This window comes from Neolamprologus multifasciatus, chromosome 20, assembly GCF_963576455.1.
Source record: "Neolamprologus multifasciatus chromosome 20, fNeoMul1.2, whole genome shotgun sequence".
Taxonomy (NCBI): Eukaryota; Metazoa; Chordata; class Actinopteri; order Cichliformes; family Cichlidae; genus Neolamprologus; species Neolamprologus multifasciatus.
The window spans coordinates 14,110,265-14,125,136 of NC_140458.1; the positions used below are offsets into that span (position 1 = coordinate 14,110,265).

General features: G+C 40.0%; 3 protein-coding genes across 16 annotated transcripts in view; 1 reads left to right on the forward strand and 2 right to left on the reverse strand.

Moving 5' to 3' along the window:
• LOC146494629 (glutamate receptor-interacting protein 2-like) overlaps positions 1 to 5,925 on the reverse strand; it is a 38,851-nt gene extending 32,926 nt beyond the window's left edge. For 11 of the 13 annotated variants that reach the window (XR_014871442.1, XR_014871444.1, XR_014871443.1 and 8 more), the window contains exon 1: positions 3,986 to 5,925. Coding sequence is in view for 10 of the 13 variants with exons in the window: in XM_085145188.1 (XP_085001314.1) it covers positions 3,986 to 4,163 (178 nt within the window). In the remaining 3 variants the exon portion in view is untranslated. The other 2 variants (XM_085145191.1, XM_085145190.1) reach the window with 1 other exon arrangement.
• Positions 5,926 to 6,044: 119 nt separating this feature from the next.
• rpl32 (ribosomal protein L32) lies at positions 6,045 to 8,756 on the reverse strand. Its single transcript, XM_085145200.1, has 4 exons — positions 8,651 to 8,756; positions 7,972 to 8,072; positions 7,682 to 7,863; positions 6,045 to 6,209 (listed from the first exon to the last, which is right to left on the reverse strand). Exons 2-4 carry the CDS (start codon positions 8,065 to 8,067, stop codon positions 6,080 to 6,082), a joined length of 408 nt encoding a protein of 135 aa, XP_085001326.1. The 5' UTR covers positions 8,068 to 8,072; positions 8,651 to 8,756; the 3' UTR covers positions 6,045 to 6,079.
• A 118-nt stretch (positions 8,757 to 8,874) lies between these two features.
• ssuh2rs1 (ssu-2 homolog, related sequence 1) lies at positions 8,875 to 14,845 on the forward strand. 2 transcript variants are annotated; one of them, XM_085145197.1, is made up of 13 exons: positions 8,875 to 9,301; positions 9,460 to 9,524; positions 10,066 to 10,167; positions 10,813 to 10,888; positions 11,067 to 11,196; positions 11,332 to 11,392; positions 11,599 to 11,720; positions 11,817 to 11,879; positions 11,974 to 12,056; positions 12,164 to 12,256; positions 12,381 to 12,486; positions 13,892 to 13,999; positions 14,120 to 14,845. In XM_085145197.1, the coding sequence occupies exons 1-13, from the start codon at positions 9,279 to 9,281 to the stop codon at positions 14,258 to 14,260; spliced, it is 1,173 nt and encodes a 390-aa protein (XP_085001323.1). In that variant the 5' UTR covers positions 8,875 to 9,278; the 3' UTR covers positions 14,261 to 14,845. The 2 variants fall into 2 exon arrangements, with proteins under 2 accessions (XP_085001323.1, XP_085001325.1); XM_085145199.1 differs by lacking the exons at positions 8,875 to 9,301; positions 9,460 to 9,524 and adding an exon at positions 9,552 to 9,807.
• The last annotated feature ends 27 nt before the right edge of the window (positions 14,846 to 14,872 follow it).

Sequence of the window (14,872 nt, forward strand, 5' to 3'; positions counted from 1 at the left end):
TGCTGCTAAAAGCTCATTATGCATGCTTTTTGATGGTGCCAGATGTAAACAGTCACAAGAAAAGCAGATTTCAAGTTGTAGCCAACTTCAGGGCTCACTGAAACGTGACAATCTACAAAATGCAAGTGAAACAGAGGATAATAATAGACAAAAAAGAAATCAAGTTGAACTACATATATGTACTGTATCTCAGGTGCCTATAAGAATCAAATATTCATGTATGATCTCCTCTCATTTGCTCTAGGTCAGAAATGAAAGAAGCAAGTAAGCTTTCAGGCTTCAGATTATATCAGTTTGACGATGATCTACTGACAATATATTGGTTTGACATGAAGAATGTCATTTCATTCTTCATGTCTTTTTTGTTATCTGCACTGATTTGCAAAGACTGAAGTGCTTGAAGGGCATCAAACCCACCGCTTTATCTCTGTCCACACCGAGTCACCACATCTGTCCAACTGAAGCTGAAGCCTTTGGACAGCTGAGAGGCATAGATCCTTTGTCATACCTTTACTGACCTGAAACCTTCAGGCAGCCGCGGGATACGAGAAGAAAATTCAGCCTTCACGTGGACACATCCGCATGAGTCAAAGCTTAACTAGACAAATCTCCGTCTTGCACGTTATGGCGATTTGGAGAATATGCACAAGCATAACATTGTCATTAATTTACCTCACATCCCTGCACAAGTCCTGTGTCCAGTAGCTTTGAGGCACAAAGCACACAAAGTGAGTGACACATCGCAAACATGTTAGGCAAGGCAAAAGCCTCGTAACCACACGGACTCCTGGGGGCCCTGACGGTCCAACAGCTGTCATTGCTGTCAAAAGGCAACACTGGCTCTGGGTTACACAGACCCAACACACCACACGTGACTGAATGCTACTGTACCATCAAGCCATCCTCCAGGCATCCTCCTTCAGCTTTGAAAAACCATCACCCACCTCAAGAGCCAGAATTAAGATTGGGATGGTGTTGATTACAACTATGAATCCTCTCAGTTCTGTTTCTTTAGAGGTTTTTTTTTTAAGGATATGACTACTCCTCCATCTGAAAGAATCTACAAATAAGATTCTTCCTGCATAAATATTTAGGGAGTTGATTAACTTCCGAATCAATTAAGGGCACTTTCCCTTTACTATCCCAGAATGTAGGTTAAATATGTGGGCGGTACTGACTGACAATGAAATCATATCGCTATTTTCAGAGGTGAAACTTTATTTATAAACTGGGCCCTTCCAGACCCAGTTTATGCTGCTATATCTGCCCTAATTACACATGACAGGATGATATGCAGAGCTGGTGGCTGAGTCCACTGACATTTAAATCTCTCGCAATCTATTACTGCTGTATTGCACGCACTGTAATGATTCCACCATCAAATTCATTTGCATTAAAGCTGAACAGATTTAAGACCGCAGGGACGTAGGCGCCTCTCAGAAGTGACCTGCTGCTGTCTTAAATCTTCTATGGCCGCACAAAATCTGTACCCTTTGACTCTGAATGTCAGAATATGTTCCTCTTACCAATGCTGTTCTTGGTGTCTCTCCTCAGACCACAGAGCATGGCTGGAGTTAAATCAGCGGAGCCACCCTCTGGAAGTAACCTTGCTGATCTTTAGTAGTGGGCAGAGAGCTGCGGTGAAAGTAGGCGACCCAAGAGACCAGGTCTCAGCTGCTTAGAAAAAACATTTTTCTTCCTTCATTCCTGTGCATCAACTCCAGCATGTCCTTAAATTTTGACACTATCCAGGAAGGTCTGGAGCTCCAAAGGGCAAATTTTGATCCTCACTACCTTCCTAAATGATTATTCTCAATGCTCACATACATCTAAAACTACTATCTGCCAAGCTGTGCTCCTTCTATAAAATCCAAAGCAGAGAGAGAAATGGTTCGTGTCCTTTTCTTGCCATTTCGCTGCGGTCCCGTTTTTTGCGCTATTCTTACTAATCGCTCGTCTTTTTTCCAGAGGATTTATCATGCCCTCTTCATACACTCACATGAGCTCACATACAGCCCTCTCATACAGAGCTAGAGCGTTTGCTCTCCCCTCTCTCTGTCTCCCTCTCTGCCAGAGGGGTTCAGTGAAGCAGGCGCACACGATAGTCACTCCCTCCCCCTTGCCAACCCCCACACACACATAGACAGACTCTTTATTCACTTCCCACCAAGTCAAACACATCCTCAGCACACACATAGAGTACGCACGCTCAGATTAGACACGACAAAACTGCGCACACCCCACACACTCAACTCTCGGAACAATTAACACCACCTGCACATTCATTGTCAGACAGCGTCACATTTTTCTCACATGGAGACAAAACCGTTTTACAGAGCTTGTGTCTACACAGTGCTCTTATCTTCTCTCTCTTTCTCTCACGCACGCACACGTGCACACGCAGCATATTGGAGGAAGCATATGTTAAATTCCTGTGAAGAACAGCTGCCTGTACATCTTGCAGTTGTTGCTGCTTCTAAATATTATGCCGTTGTCAAGCACAGTTGACATTCAAACTGCAATCGTGATAATAAGTGAAATATATTCAAACGGCAGTAAAATAAGAACACGTTAAATCTGAGCAGCTTAATAAAACTGTGAAATGTGTTTCCTCTGAGGCCTGACATCTCCTGTTTCACCCTTTGAGGGGTTAAAGGACCCTTTGCTAATCCTTCAGGGGCCCTCCACCCAAACACGGAGGGCCCATCACTGCACCTGTCTGGCCATTTGTCACGCACAAAAGCCTCGGCGCCTGCCACTTCCTGACCCGCGCTGCAACCACTATCAAAACAAACCCCTCCTTCAGCCTCACTGGCAGCTCCTCGAAACCTCATCAGCCTTTGTTTTTGGTTCAGTGCAGATCGTTTTTGTCATCACTTTAGAGGCAGATTAAAAAAAAGGGGGATAAAACCAAAATACATAAAATTCAGAAGCTCATAAAAAACATTAGACCCTTTGTTCCAAAGCGGCCTTTTGCCCACATGTGTAAAGTGATTACAAACAAACATTTCCATGTTTCTATCCGCTGTTGCGTGGAGCCTAATTAGTCAGCTGTTCCAGTGGACACAATACTCTTTGGTGTAGATGATTTCCTCTGAGACTTTTGTCCTTAATACCCCATTTACAGTGTGAGCGAGTGTAGTCTTTCAGAGCGAGACTAATTAATTTCCACCAGAATAAAGAGAATCGGGAGATGGAGCAGTCTGTTGGACTGATAAAAACCTCTGGGAACCGACTGGCAATGTTATAAAAATGGACTCTTTTACATTTGCTCTAGACGATAAATCAACATAATTGCTGTAGCATTACTGACAAGGTATTGATTAGTATAAGAGTGCCCATTTTTTTTTGTTGTGACCTTGGCATAAAAACAAAGATGTGTGATATTCAATATTTGAAAAAAAGAAAAGAAACTGGTGCAAAATATTTCGTGATCTCAACAGACATTGGTGTGTGACTGGTTTCGCTGTTCAATGCTGATCTATCTCCATTTACGCAGAGAAACCCTCATGAAAGTGCCTACATTTACTTCACATGAACATATTCCAGACAGGAGGCCGTGGAGCTTAACCTCAACATCGATCAGACTGACCACACTGCCATCTTATGGTTATCAGCTTCAGCTGCAAGTGAAAGTGTGAGGAGCGAAATGACTAAATCACTTGTCAGCCAGCACATATCAGTGTGAAGAAAAGGAGCCAGAGGAAACGCGTGTCCCACACATCACACACCTGCGTTCCTGTTCACCTCTAAGAATCATCATACAAGATTTTCTTCAAGCGAATGTTCAGTTTCACAGGTCTCAAGCATGCTCACACATTTATGTTTGATAGGCCTGCAGCATAATGTACATGAATTAAAGAGTGTTGAAGGTTATATACAGAGGTAAACTTGTGTAAGTATTTTGTTGGGATTACAAGAGAAAATTCTGGATACTCCATAGAAGTCTTGGGTATCTTGTTAAATATTAAATCTCAGATTTTACCTTTTGTCCTTCCTCTGATGACACCCAGTCGACATCTGAGAGAAAAGGAGAACATCCTTCTCTTTCCTCCTGCAGACCGGCTGCCTTTCCTCAGGGAATCTGTCTGAGGGAAAGCGAAGAAGAGCTGTTTGGAAGTGAGGCGCCCTTTTCCAAACGTGACCCTTGCTGACATGTTCATTTTGTGAGCAGTGAAAGGGAAAAAATAGATTCTGTCCTCTTCCTGACACTCTCACCATCTCTCAGACGTTGCAGTGTCTGCCTGCCCTGCTGTTCTCATGTTCTCCTCTCTTTTTCTCTGGAGAACATCCAGTCCTCTAAGGTGAGTCTTCCAGGACACTCCAGAAACAGGTGATGGTTTCGGAACGAGGAAAGCTTCAGATCCAAGATTCTGCTTGTTTTTTCCAACCATCATTGGTAACTTACTTCCACATCCTAACAGCCACAAGCTGACTGGCCAAATAAATGTTGTGTTTTTGCTTCTCTGGCAATGTCAGTTTTACGGGAACAGATGGCAGAGGGCTCAGGGCTGTGGGGCACAGCTTGTCTGCCAGAATGCAATGGAAACTTTCTCTGCAGGGATCCGGCTCTCAACATCATCAAGCAGTACACAATCTGAGCAGGCCAATTCAAGCAATGCCTTTTGATTACATTGTCATTGCTCTATTGACACAACTTAAGTAATTACACTAGTGTGTCAGCCGAGGCTTTATCAGAACATGTTCATCCACGTTGCCAAACTGACTCTAAGCTCCAAGTTAATTGGTCCAAAACCAGTCAGCCAATACAAGTCAGGTGATAACTGTTGGCTTCCTTTCTATACAGAAGGCTTGAAAAATGTCCTTTATGGCTGAGAGAGCTTTTAGTCAGAGATAATGTCATCAAGCTTAATTTTGGATTAGGCAACACATATGAATCTTTACAGAAAGGCTTGTTATGAACTTGCTGGAGCAGGTTTAACAAATTATGTGTGCTTCTTTTACTTATATATAGCAACAGAAATCCCGAAAAGCCTATGAGTACACCTCACGATAAAACTAAATAGCAATACAAAATGTTTAGGGTACTATTTAAACTACACTGACATGACTTTTGTTCAAGTTTAAATAACATAAAATTGTAAAAAACAAACCTTATTAAACAAACCATTAGGTTCACTTTTACATCTGTATTAGAGAAGCTTTTTAAGTACTCCTTATTTGTGTTACACTGGACTTGAGTTCATCCACTGTCTGAAAAATCCACATTGGCTTCTTTCCCTTCAGCCCAACTGTCATTTGATTGGTTATCCCTCACAAACAGAAGGTTGAACAGCAAGAGTTGACCATGTAAAGGGCATCCGTTCTCACTTACATCATGCTCAGCATAAAAAAAAATGCCTGAATTACTGAACTTAGGGTTGGCTGAAGTCTGCTCTTTGCGGTCATAAGATTACTTGTACATATATTCAGATCATCTAAATCTTTGGACACCTTAACACAAGAATCACCTGTGTCAAAAACATAATATTTATGATTTTTAATGGTTTATGAGTTTATAAATCCAGGATGTCTTTAAGAGGAGGTGGTCTTAAAACAAACATGGTACCACAGGTAACTGCAGTTCGGTCTATTTCACACTGCAATAAGAGTAATAACTGTCCATAGGTTCTGCCCTCCTGTGCTTAAAGTGCAGGTCAGTGCTTCTCTTCAGGTATCTGGCCCCTTTTGTTCTGTTCCATTCACCGACAGGGTTTGGTAAAAAAAAAAAAAAATAATAATAACAATAATAATAATAATGTTGCCCAGGGAAAATGAAACCAGCTCTCTTGGGTAAGCATTTCTTATCATTTCTGGGAAAAAATAAAATCGCTTTCCCTACCACTAGTGATATTCCTTTGAATGTAAGAAATAAACCAATTTTTATTTTATAAATGCACATTTGACCAAATGTATGACCAAAATCATGGTACTAATTTTGATCTTTATAGTATTTAAATCGGTTTCATATATTCACACGGGTCTTTTGAAAAACAGCCAATTAAGTTCAAAAGTGAAAAAAAAAAAAGATCATCCAGAAGCCATTTTCCATTTTAAGTCTTTATTGTGAATAACCAGTTTATTCGTTCTCCTCACTCCTGAGCCTGGCGTTGGGGTTTGTGACCTTAATTGCCAGCTGAGCTGCCCTCTCCACAATCAGCTTCCTGTTCTTGGAGGAGACGTTGTGGGCAATCTCGGCACAGTGAGTCCTACAGAGGCACAGAATCACATTCGGTTAGTGAAAAGGTGTCTTCAAGGAAATATAAGCAACTGACAAGTGAAATTTTTGTATTTATTTAAGTAATTATGAAGAGTTTAGTCTGTCACAATGTCAAAAAGCACAAATTCAATCACAACTTTATGGACATTAGCAAGATGTCAAAATGTCAAGCATCAGGAAGCAGTCCATGTTCTGACAAAGACAACCCTCTGAAAGTTGTGCCACAAATTACGTGTAAACTATGCAGCTGATCTGACCCTCATCTTTACTGACCAGACTATCATCTCTGTGGACTTATGCTTACACCTGGTTCAAAAAATAAGTTATTTTTAAAAAGAAGACGTGAATGAGAAGAATCAAACTGCTCCCTTGAACCACAAACCATATGTCTAAAGTTTGTCTGTCCAATACAGCTAAGAAACTGGAGTCCACGTCCTCCCGTAGCAAACAGTCTGAGCACTATTAGGGTTCTCAACACGACCTGTCCTATGGGATCAATTATATACCTTCTGAATCAAACTAACTGCCAAAACACTGAGTAATCTCAAAAAAGATCAAGTCTCTGAAAACAAGCTAAGTGGCTTTATTATAGGTTCAAAATCTTTTTGATCCTAAAACAACAAATTTGGGGCTCATATAGTGGCTCAATCCTTCCAGCGTTTGGTCTCACTTGTTGAGGTTTGAGACATGTGACAAAGGTCTGCAGCTACTTCAACATACTGGAGGCAAAAATGTCATTTTAAAAGTCTTCGAGTGGCGACTGAACAGATAAGCTAAGGGTAACGATGAGGCTTAAAAATTACAGCCCCGTTATTTTTCTTAGGTAGAAGGCCAAAAAAATTCAAAAGCAAAAAAACCTCTTTAGGAGGTAATACTAAACCAGCAGCAACTTTCACTAGAAAAATGCCAAAATGACTGAGAATGGAAACATCACTCACTGTTGAACGGTCAGTGCAACTGCAAACTTTAAATATATGAAATGCTCATCATCTTTTGCACACATATCTCAGTAAGGTCATCAGCACTATAACATGATAAGTTTTACTTATTGGGGTTTCGCTGACTCAAACAGCACCTTGTGTTTATGGACAAATACCACCAAAATGCACAGGCTTCTGCTATATTAAACCAATTTCTTTACTGTACATGATCTCAACATGCATATATGCACAGTCACCGTCTTAGAGGCTTTACCTGACCAAGGAAGACTCCGTAAAACCCTTCAACATACTTCAACTACACAAAAACAATTACTCTAATGTCTCCCTGTAGCTGTCTAATTTAATATAGTGTTTGCATACTTTTAATTATAATAAACTTTTGCACAGGGTAATATTCCAAGACAAGAAGTTAATTAGACAACATTGGGAAAAAAACCCATGTATGTATTCCAATACAAGCCATTTGGTGCACCATGTCCATGCACCATGTAATCTACATGCATGAGCATTCATAACTTACTTGTTGCTCATCAAAAGGACCTCGAGTTCCTTGACATTGTGCACCAGGAACTTCTTGAAACCAGTTGGCAGCATGAACTTGGTCTTTTTGTTGCTACCATAACCGATGTTGGGCATCAGCATCTGGCCCTTGAACCTCCTGCGGACCCTGTTGTCAATACCTCTGGGCTTACGCCAGTTTTTCTGTAGGGATATGTGAATAAACGTGTAGGTAATATAACTCACTGACATGAGTTAGTCACCGCAGGTAAACAGTCCAAAACTGATGGGCATCTATGACATGACACTTACCGCGATCTTGACATATCGGTCAGACTGATGGCGGATGAACTTCTTGGTTCTCTTTTTGACAATCTTGGGTTTAGTGAGGGGCCTGAGGGCTGCCATGGTGACTGAGGACAAAACACATAAAAAGACAAGTTTAGCACAAACTCAACATGCCAAGCCTCACTGTTGCTGCACTATATTCTGTCAATTACGAGCTGAAACAAAAGACAAGCATAGCCTTTATGTCTCAAAACATCTACTCCGAGAAGTGAGTCTCAAAGCAAACGTGCAGACCATCGTTAGCTAGCGCCTACGGTAGGCTCAATGTTTAGCTAGCTAGCCAAGCCATGCTACTCTACTGTAAGGATTTCACATGAGTTTGAGGTTAAACATAAATACAATTAAGTACAACTACTTTTGTTTTCTGTCACGTATTAGATTTATGAGCAGAATATATTTCTATGAGACATTTAGTACAGCAGGCCTTTGCTGAAGACTACAACTCCATTTCACGTCGATGGCGCTGCCAGCCGGTAAGTCTCTTTAGCACCAGCACTTTGCTCAATTTAAGCACATATCGCAAGACAAAACTGTAAATCGTAGCCTGTACATATATAATATATGTCAATGATTCGTGAACCATGTCAGGATGGGCGAATAATGCCCAAAATCTAGCGGATTGTTTCAGATTGTACCAACTCACCCGCCGATGTAAATCCAAAAGGGACTTCGGGGATGGCGGAAGGAAAGAAAAAGGACTTCCGTGAGCATTGCAAAGGATTATGGGTGCTGTAGTCAATCAAAAAACAAAACAAAACACTGCAACATGCTTTTTGACTCAACCGGATTGTCTTTGTCAAAACTGTTTTAGCTACATATTTGGACTCTGGTCGTTGTTATTATCCGTAAAGTGTTTTGATACCTTCCGGTGGTGCTCTGAGGCTTTTAGCTGTACATACACCATTATTTATAACACGCTCCCAAAACTTATTGCGTACTTCCTGAGCGGAAACTTTCTCTTTTGGGGGGAGTGTGTATGCGCTGGGGTGGGTTTTCCTGTACTTCTCTAAACTATCAATAAAACACGGCAGTTCCTATTTTGAGAAAACCAGAATTTTTTTTTTAATCCTGTTTGACTGCTGCAACCAGAGCTGGCAGCTGTGAAAAAGCTGGGAACGTAACGCAGGAGTGGGGCAATAAAAGGCGAATGATCAGTCTTATGTCACATGATTGATGTCTTGTGATGAAGTGACAGTGCATGGTTCTAGATCACATCTGAAGACTTTGCACGGTGTGACTTTTCTCTCGTAGCTGCCGTGAAACGCTTTGGAATGGAGCGACAGCCTTTTCTGAGGTAATGATCGCGTTATTCTGTACTTCTTTGCTTTAAACTTGAACCCAGCTCGCATTTTATTGTATTTATTATTATTTTTGCCCCCCCACCCCACCCACACACACACACACACTCACACTCTGCTGATTATCTTAACTTTCGTTTCCCCTTACTTGCAGTCAGCCAGGCAGAGATTATGGAATAAATAATCCCGGTTATATACCAGCAGCTGCGGGGACGCCTGGTAAGATCTTTTACCCTCCTTGTTATTTTCTTACTCAATGATACAGATTGTTGTGATAAAAGTAATAGCTATCATCTTCCGGCTGTGGGAGTGACGTCATCGCGGCGTACAGGTTAGGTGTCTGTCGCTGGAGAAGTCGTATGTAATGTAACATAAGACTGCTGGGGGTGTAATGTCTAGCGAGATTTAAGAAAGTTTTAAGGAAGTGAGATCAACCCCTGTCTGAAGTAGTTGGTGCGGGAAAAACAACTCAGTATGGATACGAACATGGAGTTGCACAAACGTAAGTCACATTGCACCCTAACAGCTTTATAGGATGTTGTGAAGCAGTGACGTGTAATCTGGACAATGCCCGGAGATTTCAGGGTAGACTGAGTGATGGAGTTTATTTATTTATGTATTTATTTTACAGCTTTCTTTTCCCAGTTTTCTTTTTGGTCTGGCTGTGATTTGTGAAAATGTCAGAACAGGATTGAAATTTTATACAATTTCAAAGTCTGTCTGTGGCTATGAGTGAACTGGTTCTTCTGGTTTGTTTCAGCAATGTTTGCCCCACCCGTTGCTGAGTCCATTGGCCCCACTGCTCCTCCAGCCAGCATGTTTGACAGCATGCCTGGATATGAAGGAACAGTCGCTGGGGGAGGTATGGTATGCCGGACATAGTTTGTTTGCGCCACTATGAATGTCCTATGCGGAGGCTGAAATGGTTCAATAAACCATCTGAAAATGATACACCTTGTATGCTATGCTATATTTATACTTAAAAACACACTTTTCCATGAAAAATGGCTGAAAGGGAAGAAGAAAATGAATGCAGTACTCATAAATTAATATTTACTTTACATCATGTTACAGCGTACAATCATATAACAAAAGAATTATGATGATGAGGTAACATGCATCAATAATTACAGATTTTACAAATATTTGCATGGTTCCCAAATGCACACTATATGCTCTACTTTGGGTATACTGAAAATATGAGGTGTTAATACAATCAAATGCGTATTTTGAGATTGTAACTTCATGTCAGATTTTTCTGCAGTGTTGAAAAGTTGCCCTCAGCTTTGTAAATCTTTGCAAAGTACAGGAAAATGTCAGTATAAAAGATACCAGATCAATATTTATAAATAAAACTGCATGTTGTCAGCAGGTTTTTCAGATATGATTAATCGTAGTTTCAGACTCAGAGAAAAACTCAACTGGCCAGACTTTGAGGTCTAGCGTTAGGCTCGTCTTTTTGTTGTCTTTTTTTATTGGATGAATCTAAAAACATTTTGATTTTAAGGTGGATTTCTGCCGCCTCCCATGCCCACATTCCCAGCAGCGCAGCCTGAGCCTGCACTGGATCAACCCCAGTGGAAGTAAGACTCAAACCACTTTCTTTCACCATACTAGCTCATGATACTGCAAAACATTTTCGATGTTCGGATTTTAGGAAGCAAAAAAAATCTCAGTGCCTCAGCACCCAGAAAACTGAAAATTCATATTAAAAGGGTAGACAATGTGACATACCATATCACCTTCCCTTATTACTGGCAGCATTCCCTCTATATCTGAAAACACAGCCCGGGATGCCTTACTCCTGTTTGTAAAGAGTAAATGCTGCTACAGTTCTGCACCAGCAAAGGATGGAGTGATCACTAACATGGAGGCATTCAATACATATAGGGTAAGACGAAGTAGGTTGTGTTTGGAAAAACCTGCCACAATGACAATCAAAAATAACTGTCTTTTTTTGGGTTTTAACATTATAGAGCATGAATAATCATTAACAATAACCAATACAAACATTTATGTTTTTTAGTACCGCCTGGACACTTTCAATGAATCCAGATCTACAGAGTGGAGTCACGAACCATACACAGGTACAATGCTGTTTAAATAAGTGTCCTTTTTTAATGTTAAAAAATAGAATTACTCTTAAGTCTGAAGTAACATTATGAATTTCATGTCAGACAAACAGTCCAATAGTCAAAGATGTAGATCTGCTTATCAGCATGTTACAATGAGCAAAATTCCATTAGCTTTCAGCTGTCAGCTAGCTATTTAGGATACATTTTATTTGTACCAGGTCAGACGGTGGATGCCTATGCCCAACAACCTCCAGGGCCTTGGGATATTCCTGCTAAAACCCCCCAATTTTTTTTGGATGACAAACAATTTATTAAAGTTCCCTACACATCATCTGTGAAGGTAAGCTGTGAAAAAACATGTTAAAAATAACTACTTTTACTTTTAAAAAAAAAAGTTTTGTTTATTTTTATCTCACGATAAACATTGCATTCACAGCCCTGCCATAATTGTTTGGGAAATGGCCGAAAACCATGCGTAGACTGTGCCGGAGCTGGTAACGTAAGTATTTTGCATGGGCCTCAGGAGAAAAAAGGATAAATGATAAAATTCCTAAAAGCCTTTTCTTTTTCTTTTACTTTTTTTCTCCTAACAGAAAGTTTGCTGGGTGTGTAATGGATCTCGTTATCGTCACGGGAATGATAGGTGCACCCACTGCAGTGGCAGAGGAAGAGAAAAGTAAGCATAAACCACAGATTTCTTATTTTTAGGGTCAAACAGGGTCATCTATAATGAATCAAATTTTTGCTTTTTTGTGCAGCATACTGATAGTTGTTCTTTTACAGTTGCAGTTCCTGTCATGGGCAAGGATTGAGGCAGTGTGACGTATGCAATGGAAAACAACAGCTCCTGGTTTACATCAAGCTCACTGTGAAATGGTGCACATTGATAAAAATTACTTAACTAGCTTAGCCAGCGCAATAGTCTCTTAATAAGATGAATCTCATTCATATACAATGTAAAGCTGCTATAATAGAAGACTGAATTTCATCTTGCTTCCAGGACTAACAACTCTGATGCCTATGTTGTGGAACAGTTGAGTGGAATTCGGGTGGAAAACCTTAGCAAGGTGTCTGGCAAGGAGCTCTTCAGAGACACCCAATACATGGTATTCTATCTATGATGGTATTACTATCCATACTTGGATACGCCGCGAGAAAATAATTGAAAATAGATCATTATATATTTGTAACTAAAGAAGGAAACCACAAAACTTTTGAAACAATGTGCTTTGGGCAGAACACACTAAAGAGAGATGTTTGACTGTAATGCACAACACAGTTTTTGAGAAAACCAAACGCAGCATATCAGCTTAAACACTTCATACCAACTGTTAAGCACTGTGGTGGAGTGTTGATAATTTAGGCTTCTTCTACAGTAATAGGACCCGGGCACCTTGCAGTCATTGATGCGTCTGTATAGTACAGTCACATGTGAGGAAATCTGACAGCTAAAGCACAGGGAAAATTGGCTCATGCGACAGGAAAATGATCTCAAGCCCAGCAGCAAATCTACAACAGAAAGCCTGAAAAAGGAAAAGTTTTGCAATGGCCCAATCAATATCCAGACCTCAACCTGACTAATATGCTGTGGCAGGACTTTAAAAGAGCTGTGCATAAACAAATGACCAAAAAAATTCAATAAACTGAAGCAACATTATAAAGCAACAAAGTGAGAGACTGATAGCAGAAAATGATTACTTCAAGTTATTGTTGCTAAGAGTTGCTCTACAACATACTGAATCATGGGCTGTACTTAGTTTTTCCCAGGACTCCATAGAGCCATGTGAAAACATCCACATGTCTCTATGCAGTCCTGTTCTGACATTTTACATGACTGAATATTTGGAGCACGTGTATCTTTAATCACATTATTATTGTCAGTAATGTTGCAAGAAGAGATAATAATAATAATAATGGATTGGATTTATATAGCGTTTTTCAAGGCACCCAAAGCGCTTTATAATGCCACTATTCACTTTTGCATTCACACACTGGTGGAGGCAAGCTACGGTTGTAGCCACAGCTGCCCCACGCCATCGGCCCTTCTGGCCAACAGTAGGCGGTAGGGTGTCTTGCCCAAGGACACAACGACCAGGACAGAGAGCTTGGGGATCGAACCGGCGACCTTCCGGTTACAGATACGCTTCCCAACCCCCTGAGCCACGGTCGCCCAATGATGATATGTTAAAACAATATCATTATGTTGTATCTAACACCATTTACTGTACATCAGGTTGTTACAACTAGGAAAACATTGGGGACCACAATGACATCAAACGCATCCTGTGAGACCATTGTGTAGGACTAGTTGCTTATCTGCTGCTTTAACTATGCAGTTTTCATATCAACTTATCAGAGCTTATAACTGTATACCTTTGCATTTCTCGTAATGTAAAAATTAAACTCTGTTTTTTTAAATCTGCTGGAGCTATTTAACAATTGGTCAGTGCAGTTTAAATAGTCACATTAACTCAGTGCTTAACTTAAATTCACTGTGAACACCCTTTGTAGGTATATCCACTTTCAGGATTCCCTGACACTTCGGTGGTGAGTGCTTCTCAGCGCCTTGTCAGTGAGCACCAGGGAAAGTACATGCAGACATCACGCATTCTACAGCAGGTATTTTTCGTCAATATTATATTAAAAAAACATTTGTTTATCTATTATCTAATGACTTGGTTAGTTAAAGAATAATTTAGCAGAATGCACCCTACTCATATTTTCTTTCTCTGTCTGCAGCGTCAAACCATAGAGCTGATCCCTATCACCAAGGTCACGTACACCTGGAAAGGAAAATCATGCATCTACTTTGTTTATGGAAACGAATTCCAAGTTGACGCAGATGACTACCCTGCCACCTGTTGCTGTACTGTAATGTAAACACAAGCTGGGCATATCAGAGCCTTTTACTCTTACTAATTAAACCACTAAAAAGGAGATCATATTTACATATTTATGGTTCTATTTTGTTGATTTAAAAGGGAGCCGTGACATATGGGCAAAGATGACATTATCAAAGTTTGATGTAATGAGGCAGTTAAAGGAGGCATTGAATGTATCATCTCACATATTAGTGGAACTGAAAAGGCTTGTCTATTTTTCGTGTTGCATGTAATGTCAAAGGTAAGGGATAGCGATTGTTATGTTTTTGTTTTACATGCAATTTTAATGTATTCACAGTGTAAACTGTAATGATATGTTATATGACTGTTTATGTTAACTGAATCCTTTTGAATTTTCTTTGCAACATGATAGTAGTGATTTTTTTCCCCCATTATTAATAAAATCAAATTTATGATTCCGCCTATTTGTATTTTTTAAAGCAGGGTCATTGTTAATTTAGAAATATATATTTTTAACACAATCAATTTCCGGTTGCCGAAGTATTGTTTTTATTTTATTTTAATATGTATGATTGTGTAATATTTGTTTTGAAAAACGAAGCTCTGATTAAAAATATAATGTCTAAATACTAATTCGTAATGTTTTGCT